This window comes from Hippoglossus hippoglossus, chromosome 5 (genome assembly GCF_009819705.1).
Source record: "Hippoglossus hippoglossus isolate fHipHip1 chromosome 5, fHipHip1.pri, whole genome shotgun sequence".
Taxonomy (NCBI): domain Eukaryota; kingdom Metazoa; phylum Chordata; class Actinopteri; order Pleuronectiformes; family Pleuronectidae; genus Hippoglossus; species Hippoglossus hippoglossus.
Window position 1 is genome coordinate 4,384,212 of NC_047155.1, and position 17,860 is coordinate 4,402,071.

At 42.2% G+C, this 17,860-nt stretch overlaps 2 protein-coding genes across 3 annotated transcripts in view; one reads left to right on the plus strand and one right to left on the minus strand.

Annotated features, from left to right (window-relative positions):
* stab1 (stabilin 1) overlaps positions 1 to 15,564 on the minus strand; it is a 51,248-nt gene extending 35,684 nt beyond the window's left edge. Inside the window, exons 1-12 of one of the 2 annotated variants that reach the window (XM_034584307.1) lie at positions 15,538 to 15,564; positions 9,492 to 9,619; positions 8,891 to 9,006; positions 8,445 to 8,530; positions 8,045 to 8,114; positions 7,836 to 7,931; positions 6,936 to 7,049; positions 6,285 to 6,472; positions 5,927 to 6,063; positions 5,601 to 5,728; positions 5,261 to 5,337; positions 4,278 to 4,400 (exon numbers count right to left, since the gene is read on the minus strand). In XM_034584307.1, the coding sequence (XP_034440198.1) occupies positions 4,278 to 4,400; positions 5,261 to 5,337; positions 5,601 to 5,728; positions 5,927 to 6,063; positions 6,285 to 6,472; positions 6,936 to 7,049; positions 7,836 to 7,931; positions 8,045 to 8,114; positions 8,445 to 8,530; positions 8,891 to 9,006; positions 9,492 to 9,619; positions 15,538 to 15,549 (1,275 nt within the window). In that variant the 5' untranslated portion in view covers positions 15,550 to 15,564. Of the gene's footprint in view, positions 1 to 4,277; positions 4,401 to 5,260; positions 5,338 to 5,600; positions 5,729 to 5,926; positions 6,064 to 6,284; positions 6,473 to 6,935; positions 7,050 to 7,835; positions 7,932 to 8,044; positions 8,115 to 8,444; positions 8,531 to 8,890; positions 9,007 to 9,491; positions 9,620 to 12,138; positions 12,909 to 15,537 lie in introns of those variants that run through there. The other variant, XM_034584306.1, reaches the window with a different exon arrangement.
* On the plus strand, positions 1,299 to 3,382 carry LOC117760909 (tripartite motif-containing protein 35-like). The gene is made up of 2 exons (XM_034584311.1): positions 1,299 to 2,970; positions 3,009 to 3,382. Exon 1 carries the CDS (start codon positions 1,559 to 1,561, stop codon positions 2,960 to 2,962), a length of 1,404 nt encoding a protein of 467 aa, XP_034440202.1. The 5' UTR covers positions 1,299 to 1,558; the 3' UTR covers positions 2,963 to 2,970; positions 3,009 to 3,382.
* Positions 15,565 to 17,860: the final 2,296 nt, after the last annotated feature.

Here is a 17,860-nt window from a genome sequence, read left to right on the forward strand (position 1 = left end):
CGAAAGATTTGTCTTCAGCGTTTAAAAAATATGAGCAAAATAACTGACGACAGGACACATTAAGAATTGCACAGACAGGCGACACCTTCACTAGACGGACTTCTTCAGAGGAGCATTAAAAAGGCCACTGAAAGCTGCTTTTTCCATTATGTGCTGAATGGATGAACAGATGAATTTTTACAGCAGAGCCAAATCTTAAGATACTTCACGAACCCACAGTAAAACAGGCAGTGTTGTCAAAGGCACAGGCCTCTGTCATTTGAGGGAAATGCAGCTGCCTCACATTATAATCAGCAAATGTCCGAGAACATTTTTGTATTTTTTGCTGTTGACCAGTTATATAAACTCCAAATCATATATTTACTACAATTACTGCCCTCCACCAACCAGTGGGGGTTGAGTCCCTCCAGGTTTTACTGACATATTGCATTCACAATAACATGAGGTCACTGTGACCTTCGATCCCTGGAATCTAATCTAAATTAATCCGTGAGTCTAAGTGAAGCTTTTCATCAAATTTAAATAGATTCTCTGGAGGAGAATCTATTTAAATCTATCACATGGGCAAACATGTTTTTTTGTGAAGTCACAGTGATCTTTGTCCACCAAATTCTAATCAGGTTCTGCTTGAGTCCCGGTGAATGTTTGGGGCAGATGTGATGAGATTCCACACAGATGTTCCTGATATATCATGTTCACAAGAACAAAAGGCTCACCGTGACCTTTGACCAACAAAATATAATCAGTTCATCTTTACTAACTCATTTAAGAGAATGTTTGAACCAAGTTTCCTGAAGGAATTCTTGAGCTATTGTGTTCACAACAATAAGATAGATGGAGAGACGGATAACCTTAAAGCATAATGCCTCCCGCCACTGGCTGTTGCTGGTCCGGGACGCATAAATATAAATATGAGGTAATGGAAATTCATGCAGTAATGCATATATATAGTCCACGCTCTACATTTTGGTTAAACTGTTATTGACTCATTTATCCTGCATTAGGTTCAGATCAGTAAGGAATAGGTTTTAAATATTAATAGATATTCACAGACAGTTTGTGCTAAAACGCACAAGAAGCCTGATTCTCCTTTAAAATAATTCCTGACATGCTTAACTGTATTGAATAATTAAGATTAGTTTACATGAAATAGAGGAAATAGTGTCACCATGACCTCGTAGAAATCCTCTCTTTGACATGTAATAACTTGGTGCCATAAACATGAGGAGTTTGACGAAATGCCTGAACAAAGCTCCACCCACTCTAACTCAACTCAGGCAAACAGGAAGCAAAACTTATTATTCCGTCTTCCTGAGGAGACACACACACACACACAGAAATAAACACAATAAGAAAAACCTCTACACAAAAACAACCACATCCACTGAGAGGACAACTGCTGGAGGAAACACTGGAAACACTGGGTTACTGGAATACTGGAATACCTGAACTTCAACACGCTGCGGACTGAACCACGACTCAAAGTGAAAGTAAATCTTCCTGGACTGACGCACCTCGCTGTCCGTTTGCCGGGCTTTCAGTTTTACTGAGAGACAAAATGTCTTCCAAATCAGACAAGGATTTCTCTTGTCCCATCTGCCATGATATCTACAAAGATCCTGTTGTCCTGTCATGCAGCCACAGCTTCTGTAAAGCCTGTCTGCAGAGATGGTGGAGGGGGAAACAGGCACTTCTGTGCCCGTGCTGTAAGACAAGATCGTCGAGGAGCGATCCACCTCGTAACTTGGCTTTGAAGAACCTGTGTGAGGCGTTCTTAGAGGAGAGAGATCGCAGAGGTTCGGTAAAGTCTGAGGTTCTCTGCAGTCTGCACGCTGAGAAGCTCAGACTCTTCTGTCTGGATCATAAGGAGGCCGTGTGTCTCGTCTGCAGAGATTCAAAGAAACACACCGACCACACATTCAGACCCATTGATGAGGCTGCACAGGATCACAGAGAGGAGCTGCAGAAACTCCTGAAGCCTCTGCAGGAGAAACTGAAGCAGCTTGACCAAGTTAAAGGAAACTGGGACCAAACAGCACAGCACATTCAGGTCCAGGCCCGAGGCACAGAGAAGCAGATACAGGAGCAGTTTGAGAAGCTTCACCAGTTTCTAAAGGAGGAAGAGGAGGCCAGGATCACTGCTCTGAGGGAGGAAGAGCAGCAGAAGAGTAAGATGATGAAGGAGAAGACTGAGGCTCTGAGCAGAGACATAGCAGCTCTTTCTCACACAGTCAGAGTCACAGAGGAGGACCTGAAAGCTGAGGACTCCTCATTCCTGTTCAACTACAAGGCTGCAGTGGAAAGAGTCCAGCAGCGCCCCCTGCAGGATGATCCACAGCTGCTCTCAGGAGCTCTGATAGACGAGGCCAAACACCTGGGCAACCTGACCTTCAACATCTGGAACAAGATGAAGGAGATGGTCTCCTACACTCTTGTGATTCTGGATCCGAACACCGCCGACCCCGAGCTTGTTGTGTCTGAAGATCTGACCAGTGTGAGACATGGAGAGCGTCATCAGCTTCCGAAAAACGCGGAGAGGACCAAATTCTCCTGCTCCGTTCTCGGCTGTCACGGATTTGACTCAGGGACTCACAGTTGGGACGTTGGCGTCGGAGACAACAAGGACTGGGAACTGGGCGTGTTGGGAGAGCACACCCAGATGAGCGAAAGCCTGCAGGCAGGACTGTGGAGAATTATGTTCTCCAATACGAAGTTGACAGCGTTTTCCACATCAGGCTCAGAGCAGGATCTGTCTCTGAAGAAGAAGCTCCAGAGGATCAGGGTTCGTCTGGACTTCGACAAAGGAGAACTGTCATTCCATGATCTTGACTCCAACACACACATACACACATTCAAACACACTTTCACTGACACCCTGTTTCCATACATTTACACAGAGAGTCATCTCGCAATGAAGATTTTACCAGTGAAGGTGTCTGTGACCGTGGAACAGCCCAGGTAGAGATCATGATGACAGAGTTAGACAATATGACAAAATCTACTGAGAGATGAAAATTCTCGATTGACACAAATTTTTCTTTTCATTTGCCAAGATATCGTTTAGATTATTATCTTTGGTTGTGTTACGAAATTGCGGGTAATGCTAGATTTACAAGATTGATACGTCAATGTAATGAATAATCTCTGTTCTGTCAAATTAAATTACATATTTAGAAGTTTAGAAGAAGAAATCCCTTCCTGTTCTTGCTCAATGTAACTTTGGAGAGTGGTTGCGAACTCATGTGAGAAATGTGGAAGTGACTGAGAGTCACAGCTTCAATTGTCAGAATCAGCTGCAGCAAGTTGAAGAGAAAAGCTGAACTGTAGATTAGTCAAAAAGACTTAGAAATCCAAATTAAGCAGGAAACTTTTGAAATATTAAGAATTCTAAACAGAGTTTGGTGGATTTGTAACAGCTGGTTCAGGAAGCCGGGGATTATGGGTAATATCCACAGCTGAGTTGTGTTTCAGTTCAGTGAGTGGGACATGGAGCCCAACAGAATTAATCTCCACGTGTGCCTGCAGAGGGCGCTGTTGCTCAGGGAAAGCTACATAGACGGGATACAGGTTTACTGAGCTCAGATGCTAATAATAACAATTAGAAAACATCATTAGCATAAGCAATGCAGTGTTGAACATCTTCAGCTGCAGCGTCTCATCTTTAGCTGGAGCTGTAACCGGATAAAATATCAGACGTGCTCGTGGTCGCTCGTCGTATCAGCTGTAGCCAATCACCTTGACAACGGGCCTAAATTTAACTTGTGTGTTTGCGTGGTCTCTGCTCACCGCTGTCAGCGCTTGTCAGAGAGAGTTTGCGAGAGAAGAACCGTACAATCAGACATCTTGACGAGTGTCGCTATAGCAACCCGTCCCGAGATGATGGTGATGAAGCTGTGATGTTTTTACAGATTCTTTGATGCTGTATCATTAATATTTGTGATGTGAATTCTTTTGACACTGGATGGTGGGCTGTTGTGTTTTTGGATGAAATGCTTAGAAATAGGTTGAAATTCAGTTAATGAGGCAAAGGTGTTTTCATTTAATGGCTCCGGTAGAAGGGCAGTATTACTTCAATGTTTTGTGTTATGTTGTGTTGAAAATGTGAATGTCAAAACTGATTAGATAAAAAAAGTACAAATCCTTTTGTTTAACAGAAAGCAAATCTATAACGTGTGCATTGTGATTTTTCTCTGATTTTTCTTTGGATTATTGTAATTGTGGGATCAATAAAAATTAAATCAAAGGGATCAATTCGTTTTGTCTCGATTGCTTATTACCTTGTTGTCTTTGCTCCTGAACTTGGCTCCTCCATACAGGTTTATGTCCCGTCCCTCCAGATCCTTGTAGAGGTGCTGACCCAGGATCAGGTGGTTTTTACACACCTCCTCCTCATTAACGCCCTGTAAGCAAAGTGTAAGTTAGAAGACCAATAATCTGGGATTTATGTATTGATCATTTCCTTCCTAATTCATGTGTTATGGATCAGGACGTAGTTCTAATCAAAAATGTCTCATTAATATTTAAAGTCTCCACAATGTCACAGTGAAGGAAGCTGCCCACTGTCAATGAAGGTGTTTCAACAGAAGTACAACTGATTCCATAGATATTTTATTCATGTTTATATTAACTTATGTTTATCTCGTAACATTGTGGTGGCACAATTTCACAGATTTCACTTTGTGTATACATTCCACCTGGTGGCTGGCTGCGGTAACGGTCATAAATCCCACCTCCTCCATGTTAGTAGAGCTGGACCAAATTATGCTCAAGTGTTCATGTCTCTGATAAGTTTGGTTTTAATTATTATTTATAAATGCTGTTATTGGATGCTATAAAATGGGGTGAAACTTCACGATTGACAGATGAAACTGACTCGTGATTGGTTGAGTGCGGCTTCACACGGCTCATCACTACTGTGCTGAATAATGGAGACGTTATCGTCCATCTTTATTTACAGTCTATGTTTCTGTGCTGAGGAAAACTGAGGAGGCCATTAAAAGAAGAAGTCAGACAGACAGACAGACAGACAGACATACAGACAGACAGACAGACAGACAGACAGACAGACAGTCAGACATACAGACAGACAGACATACAGACAGACAGACAGACAGACAGACAGACAGACATACAGACAGACAGACAGACAGACAGACAGACAGACAGACAGACAGGCAGACAGACAGACAGACAGACAGACAGACAGACAGACAGACAGACAGACAGACAGGCAGACAGACAGACAGACAGGTGAACCTACAGTTAGAGGTGTTTTCATTAGGGGGATGAAAGCTGTGAAGGGGCCGTTGTGACTCAGCAGCAGAAAACAGCCTTTCTCTGAAACACACACAGATACGAAGACCAAAGGTCACAGCGCAGACAGAACACCATCACCACCACAATGACACCAAACTGTAGGAAGGTTGTGACAGAGGCAGAACATTTTTAACGACTTTTATCAGGTAGTTATTGAATACACCGTTTTAGATCCAAATTAAATGTAAACGATGAATCAATAACTGAAGGAAAACTGAATCAAATTAAACTGGATCAGTGAAGTCAGCCATTAGGGTTTGGGTAGTAGTTCTGGTTCTTTTTACCAAACAGGGTGACGGCCTCAGTCAGATTTTCTCTCTGGCGTCCGCTCCTGCCAAGCTCAATGACCCGCTCCATCAGGTTACCATAGCAACGCCGACCATCACCGATCTGACCTGCCTCACACACGCACCTGCGGAAGGAAGGGTGACGGGCCGACTAATTACACTCCAATACACACATTCATACAAACTAAACACTAGAAGACATAGAGACAAACGGTGTCTGACATCAGCTGTTAGTGTAGATCTGGTTCTGTATCTAAACAGCCAGAGACAGTAGGGTCGAGTTGTGTAGAACAAAAGACATGAAAAGTGTTTGTGACTCTGACCGGGGTTGTCCATCCAGCTCAGTCTGACAAACAGCTGTGGGGTCACACGTGTCTGCTGAACAAGCAGAAACCAGCTCACAGCCGGACTCAGGACTGCCACCTACAGGGGACATGCCAAACATGCACTCACAGCTGGACTGAGAGACAGACAGACAGACAGACAGACAGACAGACAGACAGACAGACAGACACACACACACACACACACACACACACACACACACACACACACACACACACACACAGATAAACACAATGTTAAAGAAAATTAGCATCGTGGTTTGTGGGTTTGGAACTGGATTTAAATTCTATAAAGCGTCCTCGAACCCCATCGCTCCGGCTCTGGAGCTCTCCTCACCTTGTTGGGTCCTTTAAAGACGCACACGGTGGAGTTCATGGGACACCCTCCATTGTTCTCTGAGCAAAGGTTTCTGGGTACACAGATCCTTCCATCACCCTGGTAGTCGGGCTTGCAGACGCAGCTGATCTTTGACCCCTGTGAGGAGCACTCGGCGTTGACGTCACAGTCTCTTGTTGAACAAATACCTGAACAGGAGAATGAGGATTATTTATTTACAGGGTCCAGATGAGACTCAAAGATTTTGAACCCTCGAATATAAAAGAAATCAGGATTACACCCTTGTGGTCATTTGACTTCACAAACCACAATTGAGTTATGGTGTTAATTGGGGGCAGAACCTCTTTGCTTAATGTTGTGATGCAACTTGACAGGTTGGCAGAGGCAGATAACCGCGAGGAGGTTATAAATATATATATATATATGCATACACACATTAATATTGGTTTATATTTGTTTGTATAGGAGGAGATCAGCCTCCAGATCAGCAAATAGCTAAATTAAATTCCAATAGCTGTGTTTCATTCAGTAGAGGGCAGTCACAATGCATATTTACCACATAAAGTATTGAATTAAAACACTTTGCACCAAAATGTTATTTAAAAGCTCAAATAAAAACAGAGAAATCTGAATGTGGAGCAGCTTGCTTACTTCCGCATTTGCCCAGTGCTGTCTTCCTGTATCCGGGCAAACATTCACAGCTGGCGGTGTCTCCCTCTCCGCTACAGAACGAGTAGGGGTTGCAGTTGCTGCACCTGGAGTTCACTGTCAATGACACAAACACAACAGCAGCAGTGTGAGCAACAATTACACATCATACAAACAGTAAACATGCACATGGAGCAGTAATTACAAACGTGATCTGAGTGGCTGACACCTGAAAACAAGGCCGACAGTTTGTGTGTGCCCCTCGATCGTTAGGGTTAGGGTTATCTGTTTCAGTCTCTCTGACAGTGTAGCTGCTGAAATCCAGAAAATTCATCCTTTAATTATTAGTGTGAACCATAGACTGTAAATGAAGATGCACAGCATATCGTCACTTCCTCCCTCTATCCAGAAATGAAGCCAAACTATCCTGGATCCGAGCGCTTTGCCACCGTTCCACTGAACCCTCCGGAGCCCGAGATGCAGCCTGAGAAGAAGCTCTGCAGACACCACTCAGGGCTGAAAATACAACTGCAGCCTCCCCTTTGTTTGTTCCGTGGGGAATAAATAATTGAATCCATATTCTTATTCAGAGGTGTAAATTAAATTTATTCCTACCAGTTCACGGCTGAATATTAATCGGCCGTTCTCCTTCTAGTCGAGATGAAAATAAAACATCGTCTATCATTGTGAGTTCTCTGTCAATTTATTTTCAGTGTGGATGATACATTAATACCAGGGATTTAATAGCTTAGCTAATTCTACGGACCTTGCCTCGACTAACATAACCAGAGCAACTTAGAATTTGTGAATTATGACATTTAATTAAACCCAATGATATGAAGTTATACAGTCTGAGCCTAACATGTTTGGCTGTATGATGAATCCAGCATTTCTTGGTCTTACCTTGGTCACAGATCTTCCCGGTGTACGGCGGCTGACACAAACACTGTCCGTCACCGTCTGGACCTTTACTGCACACTCCATGCACACAGTCGCACTCTGGACAGGTAAAGACAAAGTGCAGGAACAGTTTATCAAACAGCTGTGGGAGGTTTTCGCTGCTTCGAAACACAATATTCGAATCGGGAGGTTATTTTCTCCACAGAGTTTACCTTTATCACACTTTTCTCCAAAAGCGTTTGGATTATTACACTCCTGACAGGCAAACCCAGAGAAGCCCTCCTGAACAGAGAAGGTTTTTCATATTTACCATTCGTTAATCCGTAATATCACCACAAAATCAACAAGATGTTTCAAAAACAACCCAACACGTTGTTCCCCTCCACACTCAAACACAAACTAGAATTACTGCCCAGCACAGAGGCATAAAAAGAGGCAGGAGGGGGGGGGGGGGACTGAAACAATCCAGACGTCAGTGAAGTAAACTGACAACTAGGGATACATCATCAGTGTCAGTATTTAGTTAAGAACATGGAGTCCGACAAATACATAAACAATACTGCTCTGTATCCATAAACAATACTGCTCTGTGAACTCCCGACAGATACTGACATCACAGACGCAGGTCCCGTTGCCCAGGTCTCCGTCCTGACAGGCTCCATGGAAGTTACAGGTCCTCCCTGACCAGCTGGGACAGGCTGCAGACAGGCAGACAGGCAGACAGGTGGGCAGACAGGCAGACAGGCAGACAGACAGACAGACAGACAGAGTAAATTAAGTTATTAAGAATTAAGTCTGAGCAATAATTTGTGAGACAGGACATTTTTCAACGGTTCACTGGACTGATATCAATGAGTGTGTTTCATTTGGTGCAGTTTGATTGAAAAACTGTTTGAGGTGCCCTACTGAGTGACATCCTAATTACAAGTGATTTTGAGGGGAATATCCATCTGAACCACATCTAACAGTAATCTAGCAAATTATAATCTCCATTTTGATTTGATTGATTGATTGATTTTAGCTTTCCGTGTGTGTGTGTGTGTGTGTGTGTGTCTTACGGAGACACAGCGTTCCCCAGTGCTGTGGGCAACAATGTGGCTCCATGAAACCCTTCGCACAGATGTGCTGACATCCGCCCAGCGGCACATTGCTGCCACCGATCTGCACCACGTAACTGCAACACAGTGAACAGGAGGTCAACGAGCTGCTTCATCAACACATCATATCGCTACTACATCCACTCATCAAGTTCAGGTTTGTGTGTTAGAGCAGAAAATCATTCTCTGCTTTAATATGTTTAGCGTTAAGCGTTAGTTACTACCGTAGGAAGATAAACAGTAAAAATAATCAAACTTTATTTCTGTAGCAATTTTCGAAACAATGTGACAAATTGCTTTGTAAAATACATGGGAAATAAACAGCACGGAACAGAAGAAGACAAAACTAAAAAGGGAAATATAACCTAAAGCTCTGGAAAACATAAAAAAATCAACACCTGACACCCAGTGGCCGGAGGAAGAGGGTGAGGAGAGGGGGTGTTCAGTTGGTTGCAATATGCAACTTCACCACTAGATGCCACTATACCCCAAACACTGAACCTTTAAGTACAGTATTGGAGAAAATCGACTTAGTTACTTTATCCTGCTGCCAGGTTTGTACCTGCAGTTTATGGTGCCCACGCTGCCGAAGCCGTGCGGGCAGCTAACAGTGGTGACGGCGGCACAGGAAGTGCATGAGGTGTGCACGTCCACCCTCTGTGAGATGTCACATCGACCAGGAGGAGGAGTCTGAGGGAACACAGGAGATCTGTCACTGCACAGCCTACAGTACAATCTGAACATCAGGGTTCCTCTGGGTTTCTCTACAGAATAACAGAAATCTGTTGCTCTGACTCCAGATCAAACTCAGCATCAGTTCAGTCCCGTGTTTATCAAGAAGCAGCTTCTGTTAAAACTTCCACTGAAACGGTCCCAACAGTTCATAGTGGTAACACTAGTGGTGTAAAAGTAATGGTACCAGAGGTAAGTAGCAGTAATTTAATGTTGAAGCTGGTTGATTTGGAGATATTTTAGAATACTCTGCAAACTGCAGGGTACTTCTACAACAATGCACCAGATTTGATCACAGTTTTAAAGTAAATACAGTGACGTGAAATGTATTAAAGTATTTACGTATAAAGTTATATCATACTGCAAAAAGAATTACTGCAAGTACTTTATGTGGGTACAAGACTTGAGTAAATGTGCCTTGTCATTTTTCATCACTGAATATTTTTCAAAGCACAGTTCAGCCGTGTAAAGACAAGCTACGCAGATCGTTTAAGTAATGTGGGTAAAAAAGAGGCAAATGTGTGACGCACCTGGAGTTTCAGCGTGAACTGTAGAGCAGTCAGCAGGTTTCAAACGTGTAACGTGTAACAGTGACAGTAAAGGAGTTGACGAGTTAATTTGTTAAGTTCAAAAAAGTGTTTTATAGATGAACCCAACACAGAGACATGATTCCTGCTAAAAACAATTAGAAGACAGCAGCTATAAATGTTAACATCCAGGACATCTGAAGGTGAAGGAAATGTTTTTATTGTTAATTATTTTTGTCATAAAGCGAAGTGTTGGACAGAATAACAGTTGGACCGGATTAAGGAGGAAGATGAAAAGTTAGAGGATCACAAAAATTCATCCTGAGGAGGAAACAACGGATGGCTCTCCATCCAAAGTTAACTCTATAGTGATACTTGAGGTAAAGTCAGGGATTCACCAAAGTCTTTAAAGATCCATCATCATGAATGTCTGTGCACAAATCAGACACTTCCATACTCCGATAGAAGGACCTGGGACTTCAGGCCAGAGTCAGTAAATACACGGAGCTTTAAGACTTCATGGTTTCTCTGTGCTGCTGTTTTGCTTCAACAGATCATCATCACACTGCACATTTCTCTAAGCTCCAGTCTGGGCCTCCAATGAGCTCTCAGTAATATGCAGTAAATAGGACACCGTGTGACGAGGCGCTTCGTCCCAGGTGAGGTTCTGAAATAGAAAAACGGGGAAGGCAAAGCAGCCAAATTCCCTGGGGCCCCACACACAGTATGTCTGATTACGTTTGTCCACAACAATGACAACAATTCAGTGAGAACTCCCTTAAATTGTAAGAGTCACGCCATTACAGAAACGAGTTGGATCGCTTGCAAAAACCTGTGAGAACAGATGTAAAATGTTTTCTGTGTGTCAAGAGCATAAACCTGATGACGACATCGTGATCAGCTGCTTTGACCATGACCACTGTGATAATGCTGGCACCATGGCTCTATGATTGATAGGTCCAGCACTGTTCCCTTACATTTGGTATTCATGTTCCCCGATGAATGAACCACAATGGTCGTGGTGATCTTCTGACTTTACCTCTTGCACCACGAGCAGAGGTTTTCATTTATCCTGTGGAAAGTCTCAAAAAACGATTGGATGGATCACTATAAAACACACATTCCTGTTCTCCTGAGGATACACAGTCATAATTCTAATGATCTTCTGACTCTTCACCAAGCACCATTGTCGGGCTGAAATTTCAATTCATCCAATACTTTGGTTTATGACTAAAAACCCGCCAAACTACATTCCTATCAAAGTCATGCATGGCTGAGGAGAGAGAGGGGTCGTCTAGTAATCAGAAGGTTGCTGGTTTAATCCCCACTTCCTCCAGAGATAGTGCTGAGGAGCCTCTGAGGAAGGCAGTGAACCGCTAGCTGTTCCTGGTGCTGCCTCATCCGTGTGCGACACAGTGTCAAATGTTCGGTTTTCTGCACGTGTTTGGTACTGGTGAGAAAATTATAACATGCAAACATATAAAACGAAGATAGTGAACATGTTAAACCTGCTCAACTTCAGCATGTTGGCATCGTCATAGTGAGTGAGTGCTCGTGTACCAACATTAACATTTGACTCGAGGCCCTGTTGTGCTTCACCACAGCTTCACAGAGGCTGTAATCTGGATGCAGACTCTTAATACTTTGATGAAGCAAACAAATAAATCTCTGGAGTACTGTGTTACGGTTTAAGGTTTTTGTTAGGCCTTTAACTTTACCCCTTAAATTTTCACTTAATGCAAAACTTAAGCGGAGTCCGCATGACCCAAAACTTTTCATTCATACAGTGAGCAAAAATGATTCTGTACTAGCAAACACAAATAATCTTTGAGTTCAGACTGTGCAGGGAGAGCAATCTGTGGTGTAACGACATTCATCAGATGAAAGGAATCTAAAGGGCACAAGCAGGTGTCACGGTATCTCAGTCTGAGGGGGTGTAAAGTGTGTTACCGGTTGTTGCAGTGACGTTTGCAGGCGGAGCAGCAGCAGCAGCAGCAGCAGCAGCATGGCTCAAAGTGTCACATCCAGTAGAGAAAAAATAAATCCACCAATCCACTGTCCTCCTCAGTCAGTAGGACAAAAAAAAATCAGTAGAAAAAGTGGAATATGTGTCACGGCAGAGTCAAACCGCTCACATGCAGTGTGAGCCACAACCTGCAGTACGAGCTACAGGAAAAAACACACGGATAACGACATCCTCTGTGCAGGAATAACACACCTATTAAAAAACAATAGACTCCAGCAGGAGCGTGGGCAAGAAAACTGAAAACAACCTGTTGCTTGAGAGAGAAACTGAAAAAACAACTGAAAATATGAAAAAATAAAAAGGTACAGGGTGGATCCAGGCACCCAGCTCTGGGATTATCAGCAGTTTTCTTGGCCTGAAGGCAACAATCCCTGTTATCTGGGAACCGACAAACAAATAGCAAACAACTTAACTTTCAGCTCAGTGTCCGGTGAGGCCGAGAGCGACCAGAGGCTGGAGTGACTGCTGCCGTCTTTTCCTCTGTTCTAGGGAAAAAAAACAACAGAAACTGGCACCTCCTGGAACCTCCCAGCAGAGGTCATCTCCTCCTACTACTCCCCTCGTAGTAACAGCAGCAGTACTTGTAGTAACAGTACGAGTAATGATACAGAAAGAAGCAGCAGTCACGGTACCAGTATCGTTGAAGTAAAGTAAAAGTAACATAGATATAAACACTCACTACTCTTCAAAAGCTCTGGACTCTTGTAACTGTTGTACATAAACATCAGTAACTCTCTGTACACAGTGTTTATTAGTTACACGTGTAGCTTTAAAACTGTTTACAGAATGACTTTATAAATTAGATTAGTACGTTTTTGTCAGATAAAAACTACTCACTTCTAGAATTACTTCATTGGAATTTGTTTTTTTCAGATTTGTTATTTCTAGATTAATCAGTTTGTCATTTGGTTGACTAATAGTTTCGGCTCTAGATTAAAAACAAGGCTTTGGAGTTATTATGACCCTGGATTATAGTAAAAATAGCTTTTTCTCTATTTATCTTTTGTATTTGATCCTTTTCTCTCAGAGGTCGTCTACTTTACACGAGACCATCTGAGGACTTGGTATCTCTGCCTGAATCTTATTCTCACTTGTTGTGCGGCTCGTGTTTTTGTTGAGCAGATCAGGAGCTGCTGTAAACAAAACCCTTAGATAATGAAGCTAAAGTGGATATAAATATATGTGGAGTGAGAGAGGGAAAGAAAAGTCTTTAATTGCTTCTACTGCCATTGCTAAATAATTGTACTAACAGGTAGATTCAAATATCATAAGAATGTTTATTAGAATGTTTCGGTCTTTGACTGCGAGCTCTATCTGAGACGAGAGAGAGAGCGATTGTGAGAAATCCTCTCGCTTCCTGACAGGAAGTTTCGGGCGGAAATCTCTCCCGGCCGTCCCAGTGGGGCGGTGTGATTTGGACGGATTTCCTCGTCAGCTGACAAAACTCCTCGTTTGCTTCTCAAAATGAAACGAGGACAAATGTAAAAAGCTGTGTTGTTTCTTTCCTGTTTTATCTCAGTTTGATTTTGTCAAAACAGATGACAGACGGATCGAGGTGATTCTCACCAGAGGGGGGGTTTAAAGGTCAAACTGCAAACAGTCAGAACAATGGCAGGAAGCAGGCTGGCGTTCAGGGTCTGTCAGTAAACCACTGCAGAGATTTACTGCCTTGCTCACCGGCTCTCCAGCAGTCGAGAACACTTTTTTAACTGTTTTGTTTTTTACCTTCACAAATACAGCTGACGGCGCAAGAATGCAAGACGAAAAGTTCAGAGATCACCAGAGTTATTACCTACGCTTTCGCCCCCTGTCTGTTTGTTTGTTGGTTGCTTTTTCAGCAGAAATACGCAAAAACTACTGAACAAATTTGAGGATGGTACTTGGAGCAAGAAAGAAGTCATTAGATTGTGGGGACTGGTATTTATGACTTTGGTAAACTTGGTTTCGGTTTGATTGGATTTCCGGGAACTGTTGGGCCTCGGCGAAAACTCTCCTGAGTGATATTCTGCTTGCAATTCATTTTGAGGGGGGAAATCAGTATCTGCACCAAACTGATCTATCAAACAGTTGTGGAGACATTTTCAATCACATTTCATGACGATCCCTCGAGTTGCAGACTGAATGGACCAACATTGATATGCACAGATTTACGCTTCTAAAAAACTATAAGAAACCCTGAGCTCTGGGTCAAATTTGACGCATCTGTTTGGACAGTATCTAGTGTCAGTTGTCTATGAGGCCTTTACAAGGTGTCAAAAGTTGAGAGTTTTAACTGAAGTCTAAATCTTTATTCATAATGGGAATACTGACTGAGAAGAAAACAGACTGACCTCACAAGGCTTAATTCAACGCGCCCAAAACTACTGAAGCTCTTCCACACGTTATAGAACAAGAGTGTAAAGTAATTTCCTCCTGACAAATCACATCACTGTTTAGCCAATACTTTGACATAGTATCTGTCTCTGATGTTGTCCATTACAGTGGATGTACTATTATTTGTGGTCTGTGATATACTCCAACAGCTCTGTGTGGCCTTGAGGTTGTTTGATTGAGTCCACAACAAATTAAGAAATAAAACACACACACACACACACACACACACTGCTGACTCCTGAAAAAGTAAGAAAAACATGAATAAAGAAATGAAAAGAGAGGTCACAGGCAGAGGTCCTGTCTCTCAGCCCTGTGACCATCCAACCTCAACTCAGGCCTCCGATCAGCAGAAAACAGCCGAGCAGACAAGAGAAACCACGAGAGGAAGTGAGGAAGGATTAACTATCAGTGTCACATCCCTCTGGTCGTTCACTGGTGTCTCCGTGATTCAGTTGTTAAGAATAACCACATCACCTCAAGAAAACCCAGCATGCAGGGCCGTGCACAGAAAGTTTGGGGCCAGGTGGTCTTCACTGTTTCTACATTTATATATAGTGTAAATAAAGTAGCCTATGTACACTGCACATGGAGGATATGATACGACCTTCTGATGCTTGTCACAACCGTGATAAACAATGTGGAGGCTTTAAGGCACAACTTATTACCTGGTAGAGTCTACCAGGTAGACGCTATAGAGGTAAAGCAGGTCAGGGACACGTAGCCTCGACTCTGCAGAATTGCAACTTGTTGGATCGTGTCGGCTTAACGACGTGTTTTTAATTATGAATTGATGCCATCATGGTGCATATTAAAAGACTTAGATATATACGTTTAGTAAAAAGACATTTTTAAAAGTCTCACCAAACGTGTCCTTATTTAGTCAGAGAACCATTGATGTGAAAATATTGATGGATTCACGTGTTTCATCCATGTGCAAGGAGATGACTTACCCTGAGCTCCATCAGGTTTGTGAAGTAGTAGAAACTCCAAGGTCTTCATCAGTAGAAGAACACCTGCGTTTCTCAAGCTAAACCGAACTTTCAGTTAATCTGAACCAGAGTTACGTCTGTTTAACTTTTAATGGTTTAGTATATCAGTATATAAATATAAATCTGCTGCTGCTCAACTGGGTCGTTCACTGATCCGACCCAAACTACTAAAGATGTCGGAACTAGTAACCTGCTATTTGCTGATAAACAACAGGGACCTAACCTGTACTATTATATAAAAGTATTAGCTATTAAACTGAACTCTAACCTGAACAAAGCTCATAATCTAAACTGTAAATTACTGTAAAGCACAATCATGCTAAACTGAATTATCAGCTAATCTGAACCAGGATTACATACATTTAACTTTTAACCGTTAGTTAACGTGAATAAACAGAGTTAACCTGTGTCAAAGATCTGCTGCTAAACCTGTTAACCTGACCAACACATGCTAATGCTACGCTACCTGAACTACCTGACATGTGGACTAACCAGAACCAGATATTGAACGGCTGAACAGGGTTAACCAACCATCTGAAACAAACTGTTTTAGCCTCCAAGTTAACATGAACCAAGCTCTCAGTCTAAACCGAGTTAACCTGAATCAAATATCTGCTGCTAAACTCACCTGTTAACCTGACCAACACATGCTAATGCTACGCTACCTGAACTACCTGACATGTGGACTAACCAGTTAACAAATACTTAGCAGCTAAAACCAAACTCCTAGATAACCTGAATTAAAGATTTGTGCCAAACAGGACGATTAGCTCACCTGTACCAAACTCTTATAGCTTAGTCTGAACTGTTAGCTAACTTGAAATAGCTAAGCTACATGTTGCCACTAAACCTTGTTCACTGAACTTATTGGACTTAACCGAACCTTAATTGAAACTAATCCGTTAACTTTACGTTAACCAACTTAACAGTTCCACTGAACAATAAACCAAAACCCTGCAAAATCCCACTGTCAATAACGTAATCAAGAAAAATGGCTGTTAACCAGAACTATTTGCAAACCTGAACTGAAGTTTTTGCGATTAAGCTAAAGTTACCATAACCACCAATGTAGAGCAATCCACTAAATGTTTATAACTTTTTAATTTGCATTTAAATTGAAAGCATTTTCTTTTTTTGAATGTCGAAATTTGCAAGGTGAATTCTCCACTAAATCCAATTAAATATGTGAAGAAGTGTGATAAATTAGATGCTAACTGCAAAATAATTTATCCAGAGTAGTTTCCCCATCTGTGACAGTTTCACCTTTTGCTACAAAATGCATTGTCATGTCGCTTTGTTCCAAACAGAAATCCTGCTCAGATCCAGCGTTTCCATGCGATAAACCTTCAAAATGTGATGATTGTCTTTTTTCCCCATATGAAAGCCGTGGCTGAAGGTCTTTCCCTGGTCAGGTGACCTACTCGAGCCCATCAATGCCAAGCAGAGGTCAGATAAGACATTTTGCTGATCAGACATTTCCCAGTACAGTATCTCTGCCCTCGGCCCATGAAAGTGTCCCTAAAAAGGAAATCGGTCAAACTTCACGACGAGCAGCTCCGACAGACGGGAAATAGAGGAAGTTGAATGAGTTGAAAGGTGGCTGCGCGTTTCGTGCTGCTGAACTGCCGAGTCATCAAAACCTCACTGAGCGGCGGGAGCGACGAACTGCTGACGAGAACCTTTGGTGAATTCTTTCTTTCTGGGTTTTTTTATTTTTTTTGTGCACCATGATAAACAGATCTTTCCCAGCAGTGTCGGCGCGCTGGGAGTAAAAAAATACTGAGGTCATGAAGAGTTGGTGAAATCTTGCGACACCATGATAAACACCACATTTCCCAGGAACTGTCAAAATCATAAAAAATGTGAATTTCCCCAAACCAACTGCCTCAAAGCCGTCAGACATTTCAATGGAGAAATTCTGAATCCTTTCATACGTTTGACAATTTTCAAATTCCTGGAAGTTTTTTGACAATTTTAAAGATTTTTCCAGTGTGTAAATCATGGATCTTGATGAAGAGTGAAATAAGACATATTTAGGGGACAATAAGTGTTTGCAATTTTTGTAGCTGAATTGAATTTAAGGGGATTACACTTGTTTTATAAAGTAAAAGTAAAAATAAACTATTATTACTGCAAGAATTTTCTGGAAATTGTCATTTCAATACTGGCGTTTCTTCTTTTGCATTGAAATGAGGATGTGGAATAATCACACTAAAGCATTATAACCAAACCAAACAGGAATTATTGTAACATGGGGAGTTTTCAGCTTCACTTTAATTCAGTG